Source organism: Cotesia glomerata, linkage group LG7 (assembly GCF_020080835.1).
Source record: "Cotesia glomerata isolate CgM1 linkage group LG7, MPM_Cglom_v2.3, whole genome shotgun sequence".
Classification (NCBI taxonomy): domain Eukaryota; kingdom Metazoa; phylum Arthropoda; class Insecta; order Hymenoptera; family Braconidae; genus Cotesia; species Cotesia glomerata.
The window spans coordinates 9,960,932-9,976,095 of record NC_058164.1 but is presented as its reverse complement, the minus strand read 5'-3'; the positions used below and the strand labels follow the sequence as shown (position 1 = coordinate 9,976,095).

Below are 15,164 nucleotides of genomic sequence, written 5' to 3'. Positions count from 1 at the left end.
ATGCTTAACTTATTGTTAATTTTGTATATAATGTTTTTAATAATCAATATGTAATGTATTATTTAAACAATACTTTTTTATTATAATTATATTTATACTATGATACATTTAAGTATGAGAATTTAGATCTCAGTAATGATTTTCGAAACTTTGTAAAATTTAAATTAATTCGTCAATAAATATAATGATTTTAACTAATTAAAATGAATAATTAATTATAACATGGAAATAGTTTTATGTTCTGTAAGTTATAAAAATTATAAAATATTGAAAATTAAATTAAATGATTTATGATCATAAGAGTGAATTGATATTGTATTTTTAATAATTTTATTGAATTTGAAAAAAAAAATTGACATCGTTTCATGGATTATGGTAATAAAAAAATTGATGAAGTATTCAAAAAATTTTAATTATAAGCAAAATTATCGGACCCGACATATGCTCGCATCGATTTTTGTCGTGAACGCGCGGGCGGCAGAAAACACATCTTCGAGTAATCTCGAAACAACTTTCCTCTTCCCTTCGGCGTTGGTCGCCAGAGTAACCTGACGCCAACTCACTTGCCGGGCCCTGGTTTGTAGCTCGAGGATTGTTTTATTTATTCAAACTGACTATCTAATCAGCGCTTGCGAGAAAAAAATAATGTACTGCCCTCTATCGTATGGTATCGCAACCTAATTTTATTGAAGAATCCAAATCTCTGAGTCTAAAATCTTAATATACGCGTACACAGAAAATTTTTAATTTTTTATGGTCTCAATAATTTTTATAAAACTAAAGATAAAAAATATATATAAATTTATCTATGCACTGTTTGATAGTATTGTAAACTATGGTATTATTGCTTGGAGGAGTAGTTATAAAAATATAACAAGCAGGAACTCAAAATAAATGAATTCAATTTTTGTGTGATAAAGATGATAATACACCAATACTGGGCATTGAAGAAAAATTTATAGTAGAGTCATTGTGTTATCATTATCATTATTGTAAAGAAGAATATAAAAATTACAAGAATAAAGCCGCAGGGCCAAACTCTTGCAGTTACCTAAGATTCTATAATAAAAACATATCATGTAAAATCTCTAAGTATGTAGCAATTAAGTATTATAAAAAATTACCACAGACATTAAAGTTTTTAAATTAAAAAAAATAATATTAATAAGCAAAGATAATAAAGTGGATTTTAATATTTAGTCACTAAATCGCGTATTTCCATTTATACTGAGTTTTTTGTATACTTGTAAAATGATACTTGTTTTTCCTGATAAGTCCTGTTATATTGTTGATTAGATTTTCCCAAGCCTATATACAGGTGTTAACTTTAACACCTCCATAAGTGCATACTTCGTGTGTATATGTTTTTGTATCCTGGTAATTAAATAAATAAATAAAAAAAAATCAATATCATGGTTATATAAAAAGATCACACATTGTGTAAATCATTTAAAAATTAACAAAAATTCACAGAAAAAAAAATTAAATTGAATGAAGAAACAAATTCTTAAAACCTCTGAATAAAAAAAAGTATTGAGACAAAGAAAAAAGTATTGAAAAGTATTGGATTGACTAGAAAACCAATACTTTTTTCTTTGTCTCAATACTTTTTTTTTATCAGGGGTACAATAAAATAATTTTAAAAAGTTTTATTGTCTTGAATCAAAACAAAAAGTTCTTGAATCAAGTCAAATTTACTGAAACCAAGAAAAATTTCTTAGTTTAAAAATTTTTTTACTCAAATCAACGAAATGAAGTTCTTCAAAATTATCTACTTGATTCAAGTTAATTTTTTTTTCGGTGTTATTATACTGTTAATAAGAGATTTCCATGAAAAATCTTAATTTTGAAAAGAAAATAAAATAATTATGAAGTAGAAACTCAAGAGAGTGTATGTGAAAATTTTTCTTAAATTTCTATTAATATTTTTTGTTATATTTATAATTTTTATTAACATAAAAATGTTAATTGACGTTTTTTTTAATTTTTTTTAAATATGAATACTTACTTAATAATAAACAGTAGAGATAGCCATGCGGCATGCGTCTGACTTTGGTGATTACCCAAGCTAAGCAACATTTCTTGTGGATAATAAATAGTCGGATGGGTGACCGCTTATTAGGGTGTCCGTTATTTACCAATTTGGTTTTTGACTTTGCAGCGCCCCTAAAATTTTTAGTTTGTGACCTAAAAAAAAATATTAGACCCATATAAGCTCTTAATATTGATATTGAACCGTGCCACAAAGACGATACATTTTCCATTTAAATAACATGGGGTTTTGGCACGTTATACAATTAATTTTTTTGTTTCTATGCCAATTTATATATGACAATGGCAAACAAGTATTTTGGTAGAAAATTGAACGCTCTACAAAAACTTTCTTTTAGCTTTTTTCGATAAATTTACTTGCTCAAAAGTTATTTAAGCTCAAAGTTTCACTCAAAATAATTTCTTTATTTTTTTTTCATTTTGGCCGAAAAATTGTCATTATTTATGTAAAAATTAATTGTTTATTGAAAAAAATATCTTATTTCAACTGTATTATAAGTAAAATTAGTGTTAAATATTCCGATAACCAGAAAATTTAATCTACAATCTGAGTTACTCTTAAAATTTTGCAATTTATTTGAAAAAATGTGACAGGATTTATAAATTTTTAACATATTAATGAACATAATTTATTTTATTGAACATTTTTTCGTGACATTTGGAAATTTCTTTTTATATCCACTTACAATTTGAATGACATACTGTTTTTGATCTACGTGCTTAGTTACAGTGTTGATTAGACTGTGTCAAAATAACTTTTTTTTTTTTTCAATTAATCATATCTTTAAAGTGTCTTTAATGTAAAAAAAAAAATTCTCCTAAATTTTGAGCTCAATATCTCCAAAATTGAGCTGGCGCAAGGGGTGGTCTCCTATCTCATTTAAATAACATTGTAAAATTTCTTTTTTTTTTATTTTTAAAATAACTACAAGACTAAAATTTTTTTTAATTTTGCTCTCAATTTCCTCATAGGAAATTTAATTTTCTACAAAATTGTTTGTGTCTATTTTTTTCCTAAATTCAACAGAAACGAAGTTACAGAGGGCCGAATAGGAAGAAAAAAATAATTAACGAATTAATAACAGAATAAAATTAATCATTTTAACTTATCAATGATTTAAGTCAATATACTTCATTATTCATCAAAAGTTTTTGAATTTAACATTATTTCAAAATAATAAAAAAACAAAGTTTACAATAAAACAGAAATTAATTAAAATTATTATATTTATACATTTTTTTGTTCACTGTTAACTAGTTAGATTTATATAATAATATTTATTGCACGAAGGATATAATTCACGATGATACTGTACAATTTTCCAAAAATACTTTTTTTGATCTTTGTCTTTAGTACCAAACCGAATGAATCCTTCAACTAAAGCAACTGTTCTTTCAGCAATATCGTTCTTTACTACATTTACATTTTTTAATAATCATAAGCACGTTGTATATTTTTGATCACTTGATTAGTCGTATTTATCAGACGAAATTGCCTTACTAACTTTTTTTGATGATTCTGTATCACTAGAAGTAAAATAAAAAGTAGTTGAAGCAATAAAAACGAAGGAAAGTCAAACTGACAAGAACGTACTGACGTTGATCTAACATCGGCCACTGTGAAGGAGATGAATTAAGGAAATTACTTGAGAGCTTAAATTGTTCGAATAAAGTCATAGACATCTTCGTTATAGAATCACCAATATTTTTTAAGCACAATGAATCTAAATTGTTAGTAAAAATTTATAAATCCTGTCACATTTTATCAAATACACTGCAAAATTTTCAGAGTAACTCAGATTGTAGATTAAATTTTCTGGTTATCGGAATATTTAACACTAATTTTACTTATAATACAGTTGAAATGAGATATTTTTGTCAATAAACAATTAATTTCTACATAAACAATGACAATTTTTCGCTCAAAATAATAAAAAATGAAGAAATTATTTTTAGTTTAACTTTGAGCTTAAATAACTTTTGAGCAAGTAAATTTATCAAAAAAAGTTAAGAGAAAGTTTTTGTAGAGCGTTCAATTTTCTACAAAAATACTTGTTTGCCATTGTCATATATGAATTGGCATAAAAACAAAAAAATTAATTGTAAAACGTGCCAAAACCCCATGTTATTTAAATGGAAAATGTATCGTCTTTGTGGCACGGTTCAATATCAATATTAAGAGCTTATATTTTTTTTAATTTTATTTTATTTTTCCATTACATAAACCCAACAGCCCAAAGGGCCAATAACAGGGTTACTTAATTTTTACAAAGTTGAAGATTTTGACATTGTAGCAATCTTAAGATAGTGTAAGGCTCTATATAAACTAAAACTTAATAATTGAATGTTTAATGTATTTATTCATATATAGTTTAGTAACTAATGTAGTAAAAAGAAAGAGAAAAAAAAAGAAAAAAATAGAAAAAATAGAAATGATACAAGTTTACATATGCAGAGTTACATTTTCAGCTCCTATTGTTGTTAGCCAGGACCAAGTGTACCTATATTAGTTATATTATGAGGAGTTAAGTATCGGTATCCCGCAATTTCAGAATTATTGACGTAAGAGTACTAGGAGTGAGCGGTTGATTGTATCCGAAAAGATCAAGTTCAAGATCCTCATCATTATTATTGGCAACGACGAAATTACAAATTGCTGAGAGTCTATACAATGGAGATGCCTGTGCCAAAGTCGATCTCACTAGAGGAAGATGGAAGAGATTCGAGGATCTGAGGTTACGCGATGGGAGTTTAATAGGGAGCAAGGAGAGGAAATTTGGGCTGTGAATAAGACTCCTACAAACACCCATAACAAATAATACCGCCGCACATTTTCTTCTCTCTTCGAGAGTCAGCATATTAGTGCTCCTACATAAATCGAGATAATCGGTTCCACGAACCGGATAGTCACCAGTTTTCTTGTAGACAAGATATTTAATGAATTTACGTTGTATTATTTCGAGGCTCTGTATATGCTTTTTATAGGTCGGTGACCAGATAACCGACGCATACTCTAACTTAGGTCGAACGAGGGCTGAATATAGGGCCTTAATTGCTACTAGATTTTTAAAATTTTTTGTCATTCTAATTACAAATCTCAAGGTCTTGAGAGCTGATGCAGCTATAGCAGCGTAATGATTGGTAAACGATAGATGATTATCAAAGATAACTCCAAGGTCCCTACAAGATGAGACATAATTAAGAGCAATTTCATTGATAGTGTAGGGATATTGGATGTCAGCTTGGGATTTACTAAAAGATATTACCACGCATTTACGCTCGTTGACTTGCATTTTGTTTAATTTACACCAGGCCGCCAGCGCATTCAGGTTATTCTGTAATATAATGCAGTCTGTCCACGATCTTATACGAAGATAAAACTTGGCATCATCTGCAAACAGCTCAAAAGGACACGTTATAATGCTTTCTAGAGGGTTAATAAATATAAGGAATAATAGCGGCCCTAAATCCGAGCCTTGAGGGACTCCAGAGGTTGATTTGAACGGTAAAGATCGGAATCCATTGAATATCACATAGTTAGATCTGTTAGTGAGATAGGAGATTAACAGAGTTAGTAGGTAGGATGGTAGCCCAAGATCTCGGAGCCTGTGTATTAATATAACTAAGTCAATTTTGTCAAATGCTTTGGCGAAGTCCGTTTGGATAACATCTACCTGATCTCCATTATTAATGTTGTTATTAATGTATTCAGTGTAGCATATTAGGTTAGTTACCGTAGAACGATGATAAAAGAAGCCATGTTGCGAATCACTAATGACCACGCTAAAATACGGCAATAACTGATCATAAATGTACATCTCAAAAACCTTTGCGAAGACAGAGATTAGTGAGATGGGCCTATAATTAGTAATTGTCGCGGGATCATCGGCTTTATGTATTGGGCACACTTTCGTATTTTTCCATTGTGTTGGAAAAATCCCGTGCCTGATACTGCACTCTATAAGCCTCGTTAGTGGCCTAACAAAGTACGCAGAAGCATCTTTCACTACTATGCACGGTATGCCGTCAATTCCCGCCGATAGTTTGTTAGGTAGCCGGTTGATGTACTTAGCTATATCATCCTCACTAGGGAGAATAGTGCCGCCTAAGTAGTCACTAATAGCGCCTATTTCGGAGAGATCAACCGAGTTGTCAAACTGAGTGTAAACATTACTAAAATACCGCGCGAACTCGTTAGCAATATCTTGTGGGTCAGAGCTGATATCATTATTGATATAGAAACTGGTAGGATATTGGCTCTGCTTTTTACTATTCTTAACGAATTTTATGTGGGAACGAATTTTATATGGGTCTAAAATTTTTTTTTAGGTCGAACTAAAAATTTTAGGAACGCTGCAAAGTCAAAAACCAAATTGGTAAATAACGGACACCCTACCGCTTATTTAGCCCTGCTCCGACTGTATTGGTATAGGTTTTCTCAGTGGATTCCCTATGTCACAAAAACACGAGTCGATCCACAGCCGCAATAAAAAGGCAAAGAAGAAAGAAAGCTATACTAAGGAAATAAAGGCTTAAGGGGTAAAAGGACTTAAATAGACTACATGTGCACTAGACCCCATGATTTATCTACTTAATTATTTATGTATACAGCTTCTTTTAAGATAAAAATTATAAATATAGTTATAGTAAATTTTTTTATTAGTTTTAAAAAAAATTGTATGTCGACTTAAAATCGTTAATAAAATTTGTTAGTTATAAGTCTACCGATTTTTTATTTTTTTTTGCGTATTGTATTTCATTTATAAGTTCTAAAAATTATAAGATTTTTGAAAAGAAAGTTTGATAATATAATTCATTTGAAGAAAAAATTTTTGTATTGTTTCGTGAATTAATTATACTTTTAATGAAAGATTTCTATAAAAATTTTTTTTTTTGAATAGAAAAATAAAATAATTAGGACGTAAAAATTTGAGATAATGTATGTGAAAATTTTTTTAAAATATCTATTATTATTATTTTTTATTTATTTAGATTTAAATGCCAAAGCAAAAAGCCAGATGGCAAAAGATACAATAGAATATAATTAAAGTACATGTAAATTAACATTTTTTTGTATTTTTAATTTTTTATAAACACAAAAATGTTAACGTTTTTTTTTTTTTTTTTTTCTAATTTTTATTAATTTAATTTTTATGCAATTTCTTCAATTGAAGTTTAATCATGAGAAATTGAAAAATTAGTAAATCAAAGTTTTAAAAGTTTCAAATTTTTACCGCCATGAAAGTTTGACGCAAGCGCATTCAAATGAATTTTTGCGCCAGCGTAGTAAACAAAAAACCAACACATGATTTCTAAGATAACCTTTAATAACTTGAATAAATACATTGCACATAAATTTACTCGTTGGGTGTTTTTCGAAACTTTTCTGTTTTATTTACTTGTTTAATAACGTCACAAAAAAAAAATGCGGTATCAATATATTGGCCGTACGCATGATTTCGCTGGCAAAACGCTGTGGGAAATACTTGGGAACTTAAAAAATTATGGAGTAGGACGACTTATAATTAGACATAGATTTGACAACTATCCCGAACCCTGTTACATCAAAATATTAAAAGTTGCGGCACTACCGAATCCAGTCGTCGAAATAAGACCTGCTTACATCAATACAATCGTAAGTAAAAAACATAATAATAATTAATGATTGATTAACTCACTAATTAAAATTTGTAAACAGTGGGAGCGTACATGTCTGGTTCTCTGTGAACGAGTTTTCCGAGGTAAAAAATTCGAACAATTGGTGCAAATAAGCTCAGCGTCGTACAAAGCTGATTACCAATTAGTGCCTAAAGACGAAGAATATAAATATATAGATGCTACTAAACCAAGGAAAGAAGTCATAATTTCAAGAACAATGGAAGTTCCTCCGTTGTTGCGAGAAGTTGCAATTAGAAACCTCAAAGCGAAAGGAAAACCAGTCACTGAACCGCGAATGGATGTTGTTTTAAATGAATCCGGAATTAAAACTTATAGACTTGCTAAAGAAGGTGAAAAACCAACGCATGTACCAACAATTGGAATTGGAAAAACGCCAAGTCCAAGTTTATATGCTAATTGTAAACCAATATAAATTTTAAATATTCATAAGTTTGTACCGCTTATTAAAAAAATATATTGTTATAGATAAATATCAGTTTAATTAAAAATCATTTATTATTAAATAATTAATTGTGATGTAGGATAAATGTCGGTAGTACTGCAGTTAGCATATTCAATAATTATTTCGGGAAATAAAAATATTAGCTGAGATAAAAAAATCAGGACACATAATTATTATTCATGGAAAATTATCCACAGAAATAATTATTGAAAAATTAAATTTATTAAAAATGTTTTTTATTTCTAGCATTCAGTATTCAGTAGCATGAAAAAAAAATTATTTTTTGGTGCACATAGGTAGTAGCTTGCAAACTTTAAAAGTTGAGAAAAAGACATAAATTTTCTTAACTCGAAATCATTTTTTCAGGAGACAGTCACATTGAAATTAGAATTTTTTTTATCTTGATTTATTTTGATATCGGCCATCAAAAAATTAAATTAATATCTATCGTTTATTCATGATATGCATATAGACAATTATACATTTTTAATTGCAGTACTATCAACTTTTATACTATGTTTTTTATATTCCATTCCCGTAACAATATATATTTTTTTAATTTCAGTATAATTTAATATTTTTTGATTTCATTAAATTTAACATTAATTTTTGAGAAAATTCTGTTTATTAATAATCAATTATTAAAAGCAGACTTATAAAATTTAACTTTAGACTCAAAAATAATTAAACACTTTTTTTTCTTACATTATTTTTTATTTAAAATTGAATTTTTTAGCTTTGTTAGTACTATATAAAATTTCATGCATAAACAGTTTTCTTTTGTTTTACGTCAATACTTAATTTTTATATACATGACATGAATATGATGAAATAAAATCCATGATGTCTTCGCGTAGAGATTTCTATTTAACAGCTATATCGTCAAATAAATGCTTAAATGCCTTCTAAATGTGCTGAAGATTGTCCCAAAAGTAAAAAACGTCGTGAAGGTATATATGTTTGTTAATTCCTAGAATTCACTAAATATTTAAAATAAAAACAGCAATTATGAGTTATTAATTTTTAAAATTTTTTTTCAGCATATGAAAAAACACTAAGAGAAGAGGAAAGAAATGCGGCAATTCAAGTAAGTGAAGATGACGTGGTTGTAAGAAAAACAAATAAAAGTTTACAATCAAATTACAACGAAGATGACACATCTGATGGGACTGAGTATCTTAGTTTTTCTCGACCAAAGAGCTCTGCACGTCCAGAAAGTTCACGCCCTAAAAGATCAAAAGAAAGATCTGTAAAATCAAAGCACAAAGAAAAATATTCTGAGCATCGAGAAAAATTTGAAGAAGATGTATGTGCTTCTAAAACATCAACTCGGCGTCGGCAAAATCTAAAAAAGAAAAGAAGATTTTCATCTAAGCTTAACGAAAATTGTGTAAATGAGGAATGTTCAGGAATACCTAAAAGAATAGTTGAAACAGAAGAGAGTGAAGAGTCATTTTCTTCAGATATTTCTTGTCCATCTCGATGTGAATTAGATTTAACGTTATTACCTTCACCAAGCTCTCCTTGTGATTCTTCGTGTCCTAAACAAGCTTTATTAGGTAAACAAAAATTTATATTTTTTTTTGTAATACTTATGATACTGAAATTAGCAGACATCTTAAAATTTCTGGGTTTTTTTTAGAAAATCAACTACTATAAAAAAATATTTATAAAAATTCGCACTTAAAATTTTTTTTAATTTCCACAAATGGAATTTTTCACTCAATTTTTTTTATAATAATTTAAGTGTTATAAAAATCCAAATGATTATCAGTCATCAGTGAATTTCAGTATCATTAATACTGATTACTTGATATATTATTATTATAAATATTATGATAAATTATTATAAATAATTTTAATTTTAGATCAAGAAAGAGAACGACATCAAGAAGAAGTTGATAAGTATTTACTTCATGGAGGACTAAGATACTTTGATGATTTATGTCATTGTTCATTGAAATGTCTCTTAACTCAAATTTGTGGTGATAAATTCATACAAAAAACTGCTTCATCAACAGCATTTTTTCTGCTAGGCATTAAATTGTGCTTTGAACTTGAGGCATGGTATATTCCGTTTTAAATTCAAGCAATTTATCTACAAAATTTAATAAGTTGAATGATTACAATTACTTAGGTATTCAATTGCATTTGAAAAAAATTTGTTCATTTTTTTTTTTCTTTTACTAACATTTATTCAGAAGTAATATCATTTTTTTTATACTTACTTTATTTTTTAGTAAAATAAAAAATTTTCTAACATAGTATTACTAAAATCTTAATTTTTTTTTACTAGAATAATTTTACTTTTGTTTTCAAATTCACTTGTACAACAATCAAGGATTCAATAAGCTTGTTATTAAAGAAAATAGAGCTAAGATAGAAAAAAAAATTTACTTCATTGCAAACAATATTCGTCACATTCAATAATAAATTTATAATTAATACTTAACTAGTTTACCAGGAAAATAAAATTGATTTTAAAGGAAACGTAAATATATAATCAGGTTTAATATTGCACAGATTTTTTTATTAACATAGTAACATATATTGAATGAATATAGTTACATAAAAATAATTTTATAAAATATTATATCTATAAATAATTATTAATTTATAAATCTACATATTTTGATCAACAAAGATAATCTAAAGAAAAGTTTCTATTTTTTCTTTCTATCAACAATTAAAATAAAAAAAATTATATTTTATAACTTTGAATTTTTTTGTTTAAAAATGATTTTTATGATACAAAGTAAAATAAAAACTATTAAAATGATAAAAGCTGAAAAAGCATACGGGATAATTAAACGATCATCAATAATATTTTCTTGCTTATAGTTTTTTGGTAAAATTACTTTAAAAGAGATATCATCAAGCCAATTAATAGTTTGATTGTGTGTCTTCAATTCTGCAAGACTTCTCGTTTTTCTTGAGTGTCCCGCAGGGCAATTTATCACGCAGTCATTGCCGTCTAGACAACCAGTAGCTTTAATATTCATTACCATTTCATCGGTTTCTTTCATATGATCGAACATGAAGGCTTGAAAAATCAGATAACTCTCAAGTGGTGTAACGCGATATTGTTCCCGTGAACAAACTTCCCGGATTTCTTGATTGAGACATCCATTCGAATCTAAGATCCACATACTGTTAATTATTTTTTTCTGTTTTTTGTTCTCCAAATGATGAATCGTCACATCGCTGATTCTTGAATACCGCCAACCTAGTAGTAATTGTTTATGTAATAAAAACTTTTTTCTGTTATACTTGAATGAATTATATTGTAATTGGTGATTAATACTTACCATCACCTTCACGAACTGCAACTCTGAGAAGGATTTCTTCTCCGAGAATAACCGTTCCACCCGGTTGAATTCTCGAATCGAATAAATGATTCGATCCAAGAGTTTTTCGGTACAAACCGATCTCAGTTTCAAATGCATTTTTATGTCCACCTGTCGCTACTCTTGGAGCCATTCTAGCGGATCTATAAATTAAATGAATACGTCAATAACTAAAAAAAATTCAAATAATAGATATATTTTATTATTAGTTATTAAGTAATTATCCTTTTTTTTTCTTTTGAACTAATTACCACAAGATAATTATTTTTTGACTAGTAATGAGTTCGAATTTGCTCATTACCGTTGAAATGATCATTCATAATTTTTAATATTATACGATCAACTGTTTAACTATTTTTTTCGAATACTTAGTTTTAAATAATTTAGCTACGGATGTTTTTTATATAACTAATTATTTTTTTTAAGTTAATTTCGCAAAAATGTTTATGTTTGGTCAATTTTTTTTAATTCCTCAACTTTTTTTTTTCCAGGATAGTTTTATTTTACTCACGCAAAAATTCTTAGTAATTTAAAATTTTAATAAAATAAAACAATTTTACTTCAATATTTATTTTAATTTAATAATAGATTGAAGTAAAAAAATATCATAAATAAATTTTTTTTTTTAGTTATCTTATTTCACGATCTTCTTCTTTAATCTTTTGATAAACGATCGTAAATTAAGAATTTTAAAGTTAAAAAAGATCGAATAAAAAAAAACTAGAAAAAAAAAGTCAATTGTTTATTATAACTATCAATTTATTTTTTATTATGCAGCTATTATGTCTGAGAGACAACACAAAAAAAAAAAAAAAAGTTAACAGACCAAAAAAACTCTCTAATTATAAACATCGTCTTTTTCGAAATCCTTTAAAAATATAATTTATAAATAACAAACTTACGTATCATGAGTCTTTACATGTATTCGTTTAGTATGCGAAGTAATTTTTTCCTGAGTCCGACACTTTAACAAAATCTTGATATCCTCATTAAGCTTGAGCCCAGAAACTGTAGCGAATCTCAGACTCAAGCAATAAAATTTCCCCGCATCCGTAGAACAATCTTTAACTCCACAGTTCCAAAACATGTCATTACTAAAGTTGAACCTATACTCATCATTAACTTTAACAATTTTGCAATATTCACTAGTAGCGCCTTCAATCACTGGATAGTCAGACACTTTCGGTGGTATAACAGACGCCTTAAAAAATGCTTCATCATCAGTATTTTTGCAGGACATTGAATTTATCCTGACAAATCCACTAATTTCGTCTCTTTCAAAATCACTGGCTTTGATATTCGAGTGTCTGATCGCCGGTGGAAGGTAGTTATAAATCTCACGAGGAAACGGCGTTTGCAATTCGATGCTCGGTTGAATGATAGTCGAAGAAATCGGTCTTTGAAAGGCGCTTCTTACTCTATTGTCAATAACTTCGGGTAGTACGAAATCCGGCTCTCCAGGGGGAAGATACAGATGTCTAGCAGTTGCAACTTTACTTTCGTTTGATTTTCTTGGGAAATTGATCAGTACTTCATGTTGATGCTGATCTTTGAGCTCCAATGAAGCTCTATCAAGATTAGCTCCGCTGGACACGGAAACACCAACAATAGCAATAACAAAATGATACAGAGCTTGAGTAAGTGTGTAGTATTCCATGTTTTCTTCGTAATATCATTGACTCATTTTCACGAGGATTTACGAGGAACGACTGAGTCAATAATTGTATGTTGAAACGTTTTTAAAGGCTTCTTCGGTTGGTTATTTTGGTCTTGACAGACACGTTTATGATCACACAAAACCTGTCATTGTTCTCATATATTGAACAAGACACGGAACACCAGCGTTGCCCATTATTTTATTAAGTACTTCGCTCCGTGATTTGGGCGATGATCAGGTACTTAGCATAAAACATCTTTCATATCCTCATTTTTAAAAGTTAAGGCCATTAGCGACAACCGATAACACCAGACTGGCTGGATGGCTTTTATACTCTCTACTTAAAAACATCATTAAGACTGGGTATTTATGTTGCGTATGTAATGCTTGAATGATCAATTTGGGTTAAAGGGATTTCACGGCCTGCCATCGAAAGTTATTTAGTGTATCACCAAAAGTGCGCAATTTTCAATGGGTCAACTAGTGTCGCTATAAATCGAGGATACTGGTTAATAAAAGTCCTTTCTTCTTTTCTTCAGCTTTTGTTCTTGGCTTTTTAATATTCAGTTCTTAATTCTTAAGTACATGCCATAATTATTTGAAAGTGGAATCCATCCTATTTTTGACAATAAAGTATCGAAAAATAGACGCTTGAAAAAAAAATTTTTGTTTAATAAATTATCTAAATAGTCAAAAATGCACTTTGCGATTGATTTTGAAGCTTTTAATGTTAACAAAAATTTTATTTCGATCAAAAATTTTTTTCTACATCTAAAAACAAAAAAAAATTCGAAATTTTAAATCTTTTCATTTTTTTCTTTATTGCATTTTTTTTTTTAAATTGAACAATAGACATTTTCGAACATATATATCAATGAACACATTTTATTGGATAAATATCTAGGAAATTTACTTATATCTTATAAAATTTATAAACATAGAAAATAAAAGTATTTATTTCATTTAAAAATTGCTAAGCAATCTAATTTATTTCCTTATAAACGACCCAATAGCCAAAAGACCAATAAACAGGGTCTTTAAGTAAGATTATACAAATAATATAGTATAGCTTGAGACTAAATGCGCTGTACTGGTAATGTGTAAGAAGAAATGATTAACAAAAGTTATTGTAATTTTGAACTAATGATGTGAGGGATATATTGCAAGTGAAAAATGGTTACAAGATGCAGTAAGTATAAGTACTGCTAGCATCAATTATAATTCATGGATTATACTAAAAAAAGAGAAAAAAAAATTAAATTTTACTAATTTGAATATGAATATGAACATGAATTACCTAATTGGTGCTGCAGTTGTGACTAAAAAATTTGAATCTCAAATTCAGGTAAATAAGTCTTATAAAATGTATCATTTAATTTAGTATTAATACCCCTCACAATTGATTTTCACTAATGATTTTTTTTTAATAATATTTTTTTAAAAGAAAGTTAAATGATTCATACACGGGAAGAACAATAACCAACTGCACATACTCGTATAGTATACTCCGTAATATCTATAGTGAAAAAAAATTTCAAACTATAGTCAATATCCTTCAAAGTATATTAAATTATTTTTGGACTGTACTCAGTCCAAAATTATTTCTTTAATTTTTAAATTTACATCAAAATGTTTTTTAATTTCCGAAAATTATATACAATCATATTGGTTACTTGGATTTTTTAATATTTTGATTTTATATCTTTTTGTAAAGAAAAAAAAATTTTTTTTTCTTAAAAGTCTTATGAACGTGGACTTGGCGCGATTTTTTACAGTAAAACTGTTTTTGTTCGGATTTAATTTACACGAAATAATTTTTCAGATTATATCCCGTGAAATTTTACGCGATATAACCAGATAAATTAATTGATTAAATCGAAGACTTTACTAAGTACATTCCAAAAAGAATTTAGTATACTTTGAAGGATATTGACTATAGTCTGATATTTTTTTTCACTATAGATAACAAGGAGTATACTATACGAGT

General features: G+C 27.9%; 4 protein-coding genes across 4 annotated transcripts; 2 read left to right on the top strand and 2 right to left on the bottom strand.

Annotated features, from left to right (window-relative positions):
- Positions 1–4,577: 4,577 nt before the first annotated feature.
- LOC123269052 lies at positions 4,578–5,345 on the bottom strand. Its single transcript, XM_044734551.1, has one exon. The coding sequence runs from the start codon at positions 5,343–5,345 to the stop codon at positions 4,578–4,580; it is 768 nt and encodes a 255-aa protein (XP_044590486.1).
- A 2,012-nt stretch (positions 5,346–7,357) lies between these two features.
- LOC123268855 lies at positions 7,358–8,201 on the top strand. The gene is made up of 2 exons (XM_044734253.1): positions 7,358–7,687; positions 7,751–8,201. Exons 1-2 carry the CDS (start codon positions 7,478–7,480, stop codon positions 8,141–8,143), a joined length of 603 nt encoding a protein of 200 aa, XP_044590188.1. The 5' UTR covers positions 7,358–7,477; the 3' UTR covers positions 8,144–8,201.
- A 725-nt stretch (positions 8,202–8,926) lies between these two features.
- LOC123268798 lies at positions 8,927–10,324 on the top strand. The gene is made up of 3 exons (XM_044734154.1): positions 8,927–9,123; positions 9,214–9,732; positions 10,042–10,324. The coding sequence occupies exons 1-3, from the start codon at positions 9,072–9,074 to the stop codon at positions 10,254–10,256; spliced, it is 786 nt and encodes a 261-aa protein (XP_044590089.1). The 5' UTR covers positions 8,927–9,071; the 3' UTR covers positions 10,257–10,324.
- A 512-nt stretch (positions 10,325–10,836) lies between these two features.
- LOC123269051 lies at positions 10,837–13,857 on the bottom strand. The gene is made up of 4 exons (XM_044734550.1): positions 12,423–13,857; positions 11,482–11,663; positions 10,904–11,399; positions 10,837–10,849 (listed from the first exon to the last, which is right to left on the bottom strand). The coding sequence occupies exons 1-4, from the start codon at positions 13,175–13,177 to the stop codon at positions 10,837–10,839; spliced, it is 1,446 nt and encodes a 481-aa protein (XP_044590485.1). The 5' UTR covers positions 13,178–13,857.
- Positions 13,858–15,164: the final 1,307 nt, after the last annotated feature.

Excerpts from the sequence above, each read along its gene's own strand:
- LOC123268798 (XM_044734154.1), top strand. The coding sequence starts at position 9,072 with ATGCCTTCTAAATGTGCTGAAGATTGTCCCAAAAGTAAAAAACGTCGT. Across the intron at positions 9,124-9,213 it reads AAGTAAAAAACGTCGTGAAG|CATATGAAAAAACACTAAGA; the intron begins GTATATATGTTT and ends ATTTTTTTTCAG. Across the intron at positions 9,733-10,041 it reads TCCTAAACAAGCTTTATTAG|ATCAAGAAAGAGAACGACAT; the intron begins GTAAACAAAAAT and ends TTTTAATTTTAG.
- LOC123268855 (XM_044734253.1), top strand. The coding sequence starts at position 7,478 with ATGCGGTATCAATATATTGGCCGTACGCATGATTTCGCTGGCAAAACG. Across the intron at positions 7,688-7,750 it reads CTGCTTACATCAATACAATC|TGGGAGCGTACATGTCTGGT; the intron begins GTAAGTAAAAAA and ends ATTTGTAAACAG.
- LOC123269051 (XM_044734550.1), bottom strand. The coding sequence starts at position 13,177 with ATGGAATACTACACACTTACTCAAGCTCTGTATCATTTTGTTATTGCT. Across the intron at positions 11,664-12,422 it reads CATGTAAAGACTCATGATAC|ATCCGCTAGAATGGCTCCAA; the intron begins GTAAGTTTGTTA and ends TTTAATTTATAG. Across the intron at positions 11,400-11,481 it reads TGCAGTTCGTGAAGGTGATG|GTTGGCGGTATTCAAGAATC; the intron begins GTAAGTATTAAT and ends AATTACTACTAG.
- LOC123269052 (XM_044734551.1), bottom strand. The coding sequence starts at position 5,345 with ATGCAAGTCAACGAGCGTAAATGCGTGGTAATATCTTTTAGTAAATCC.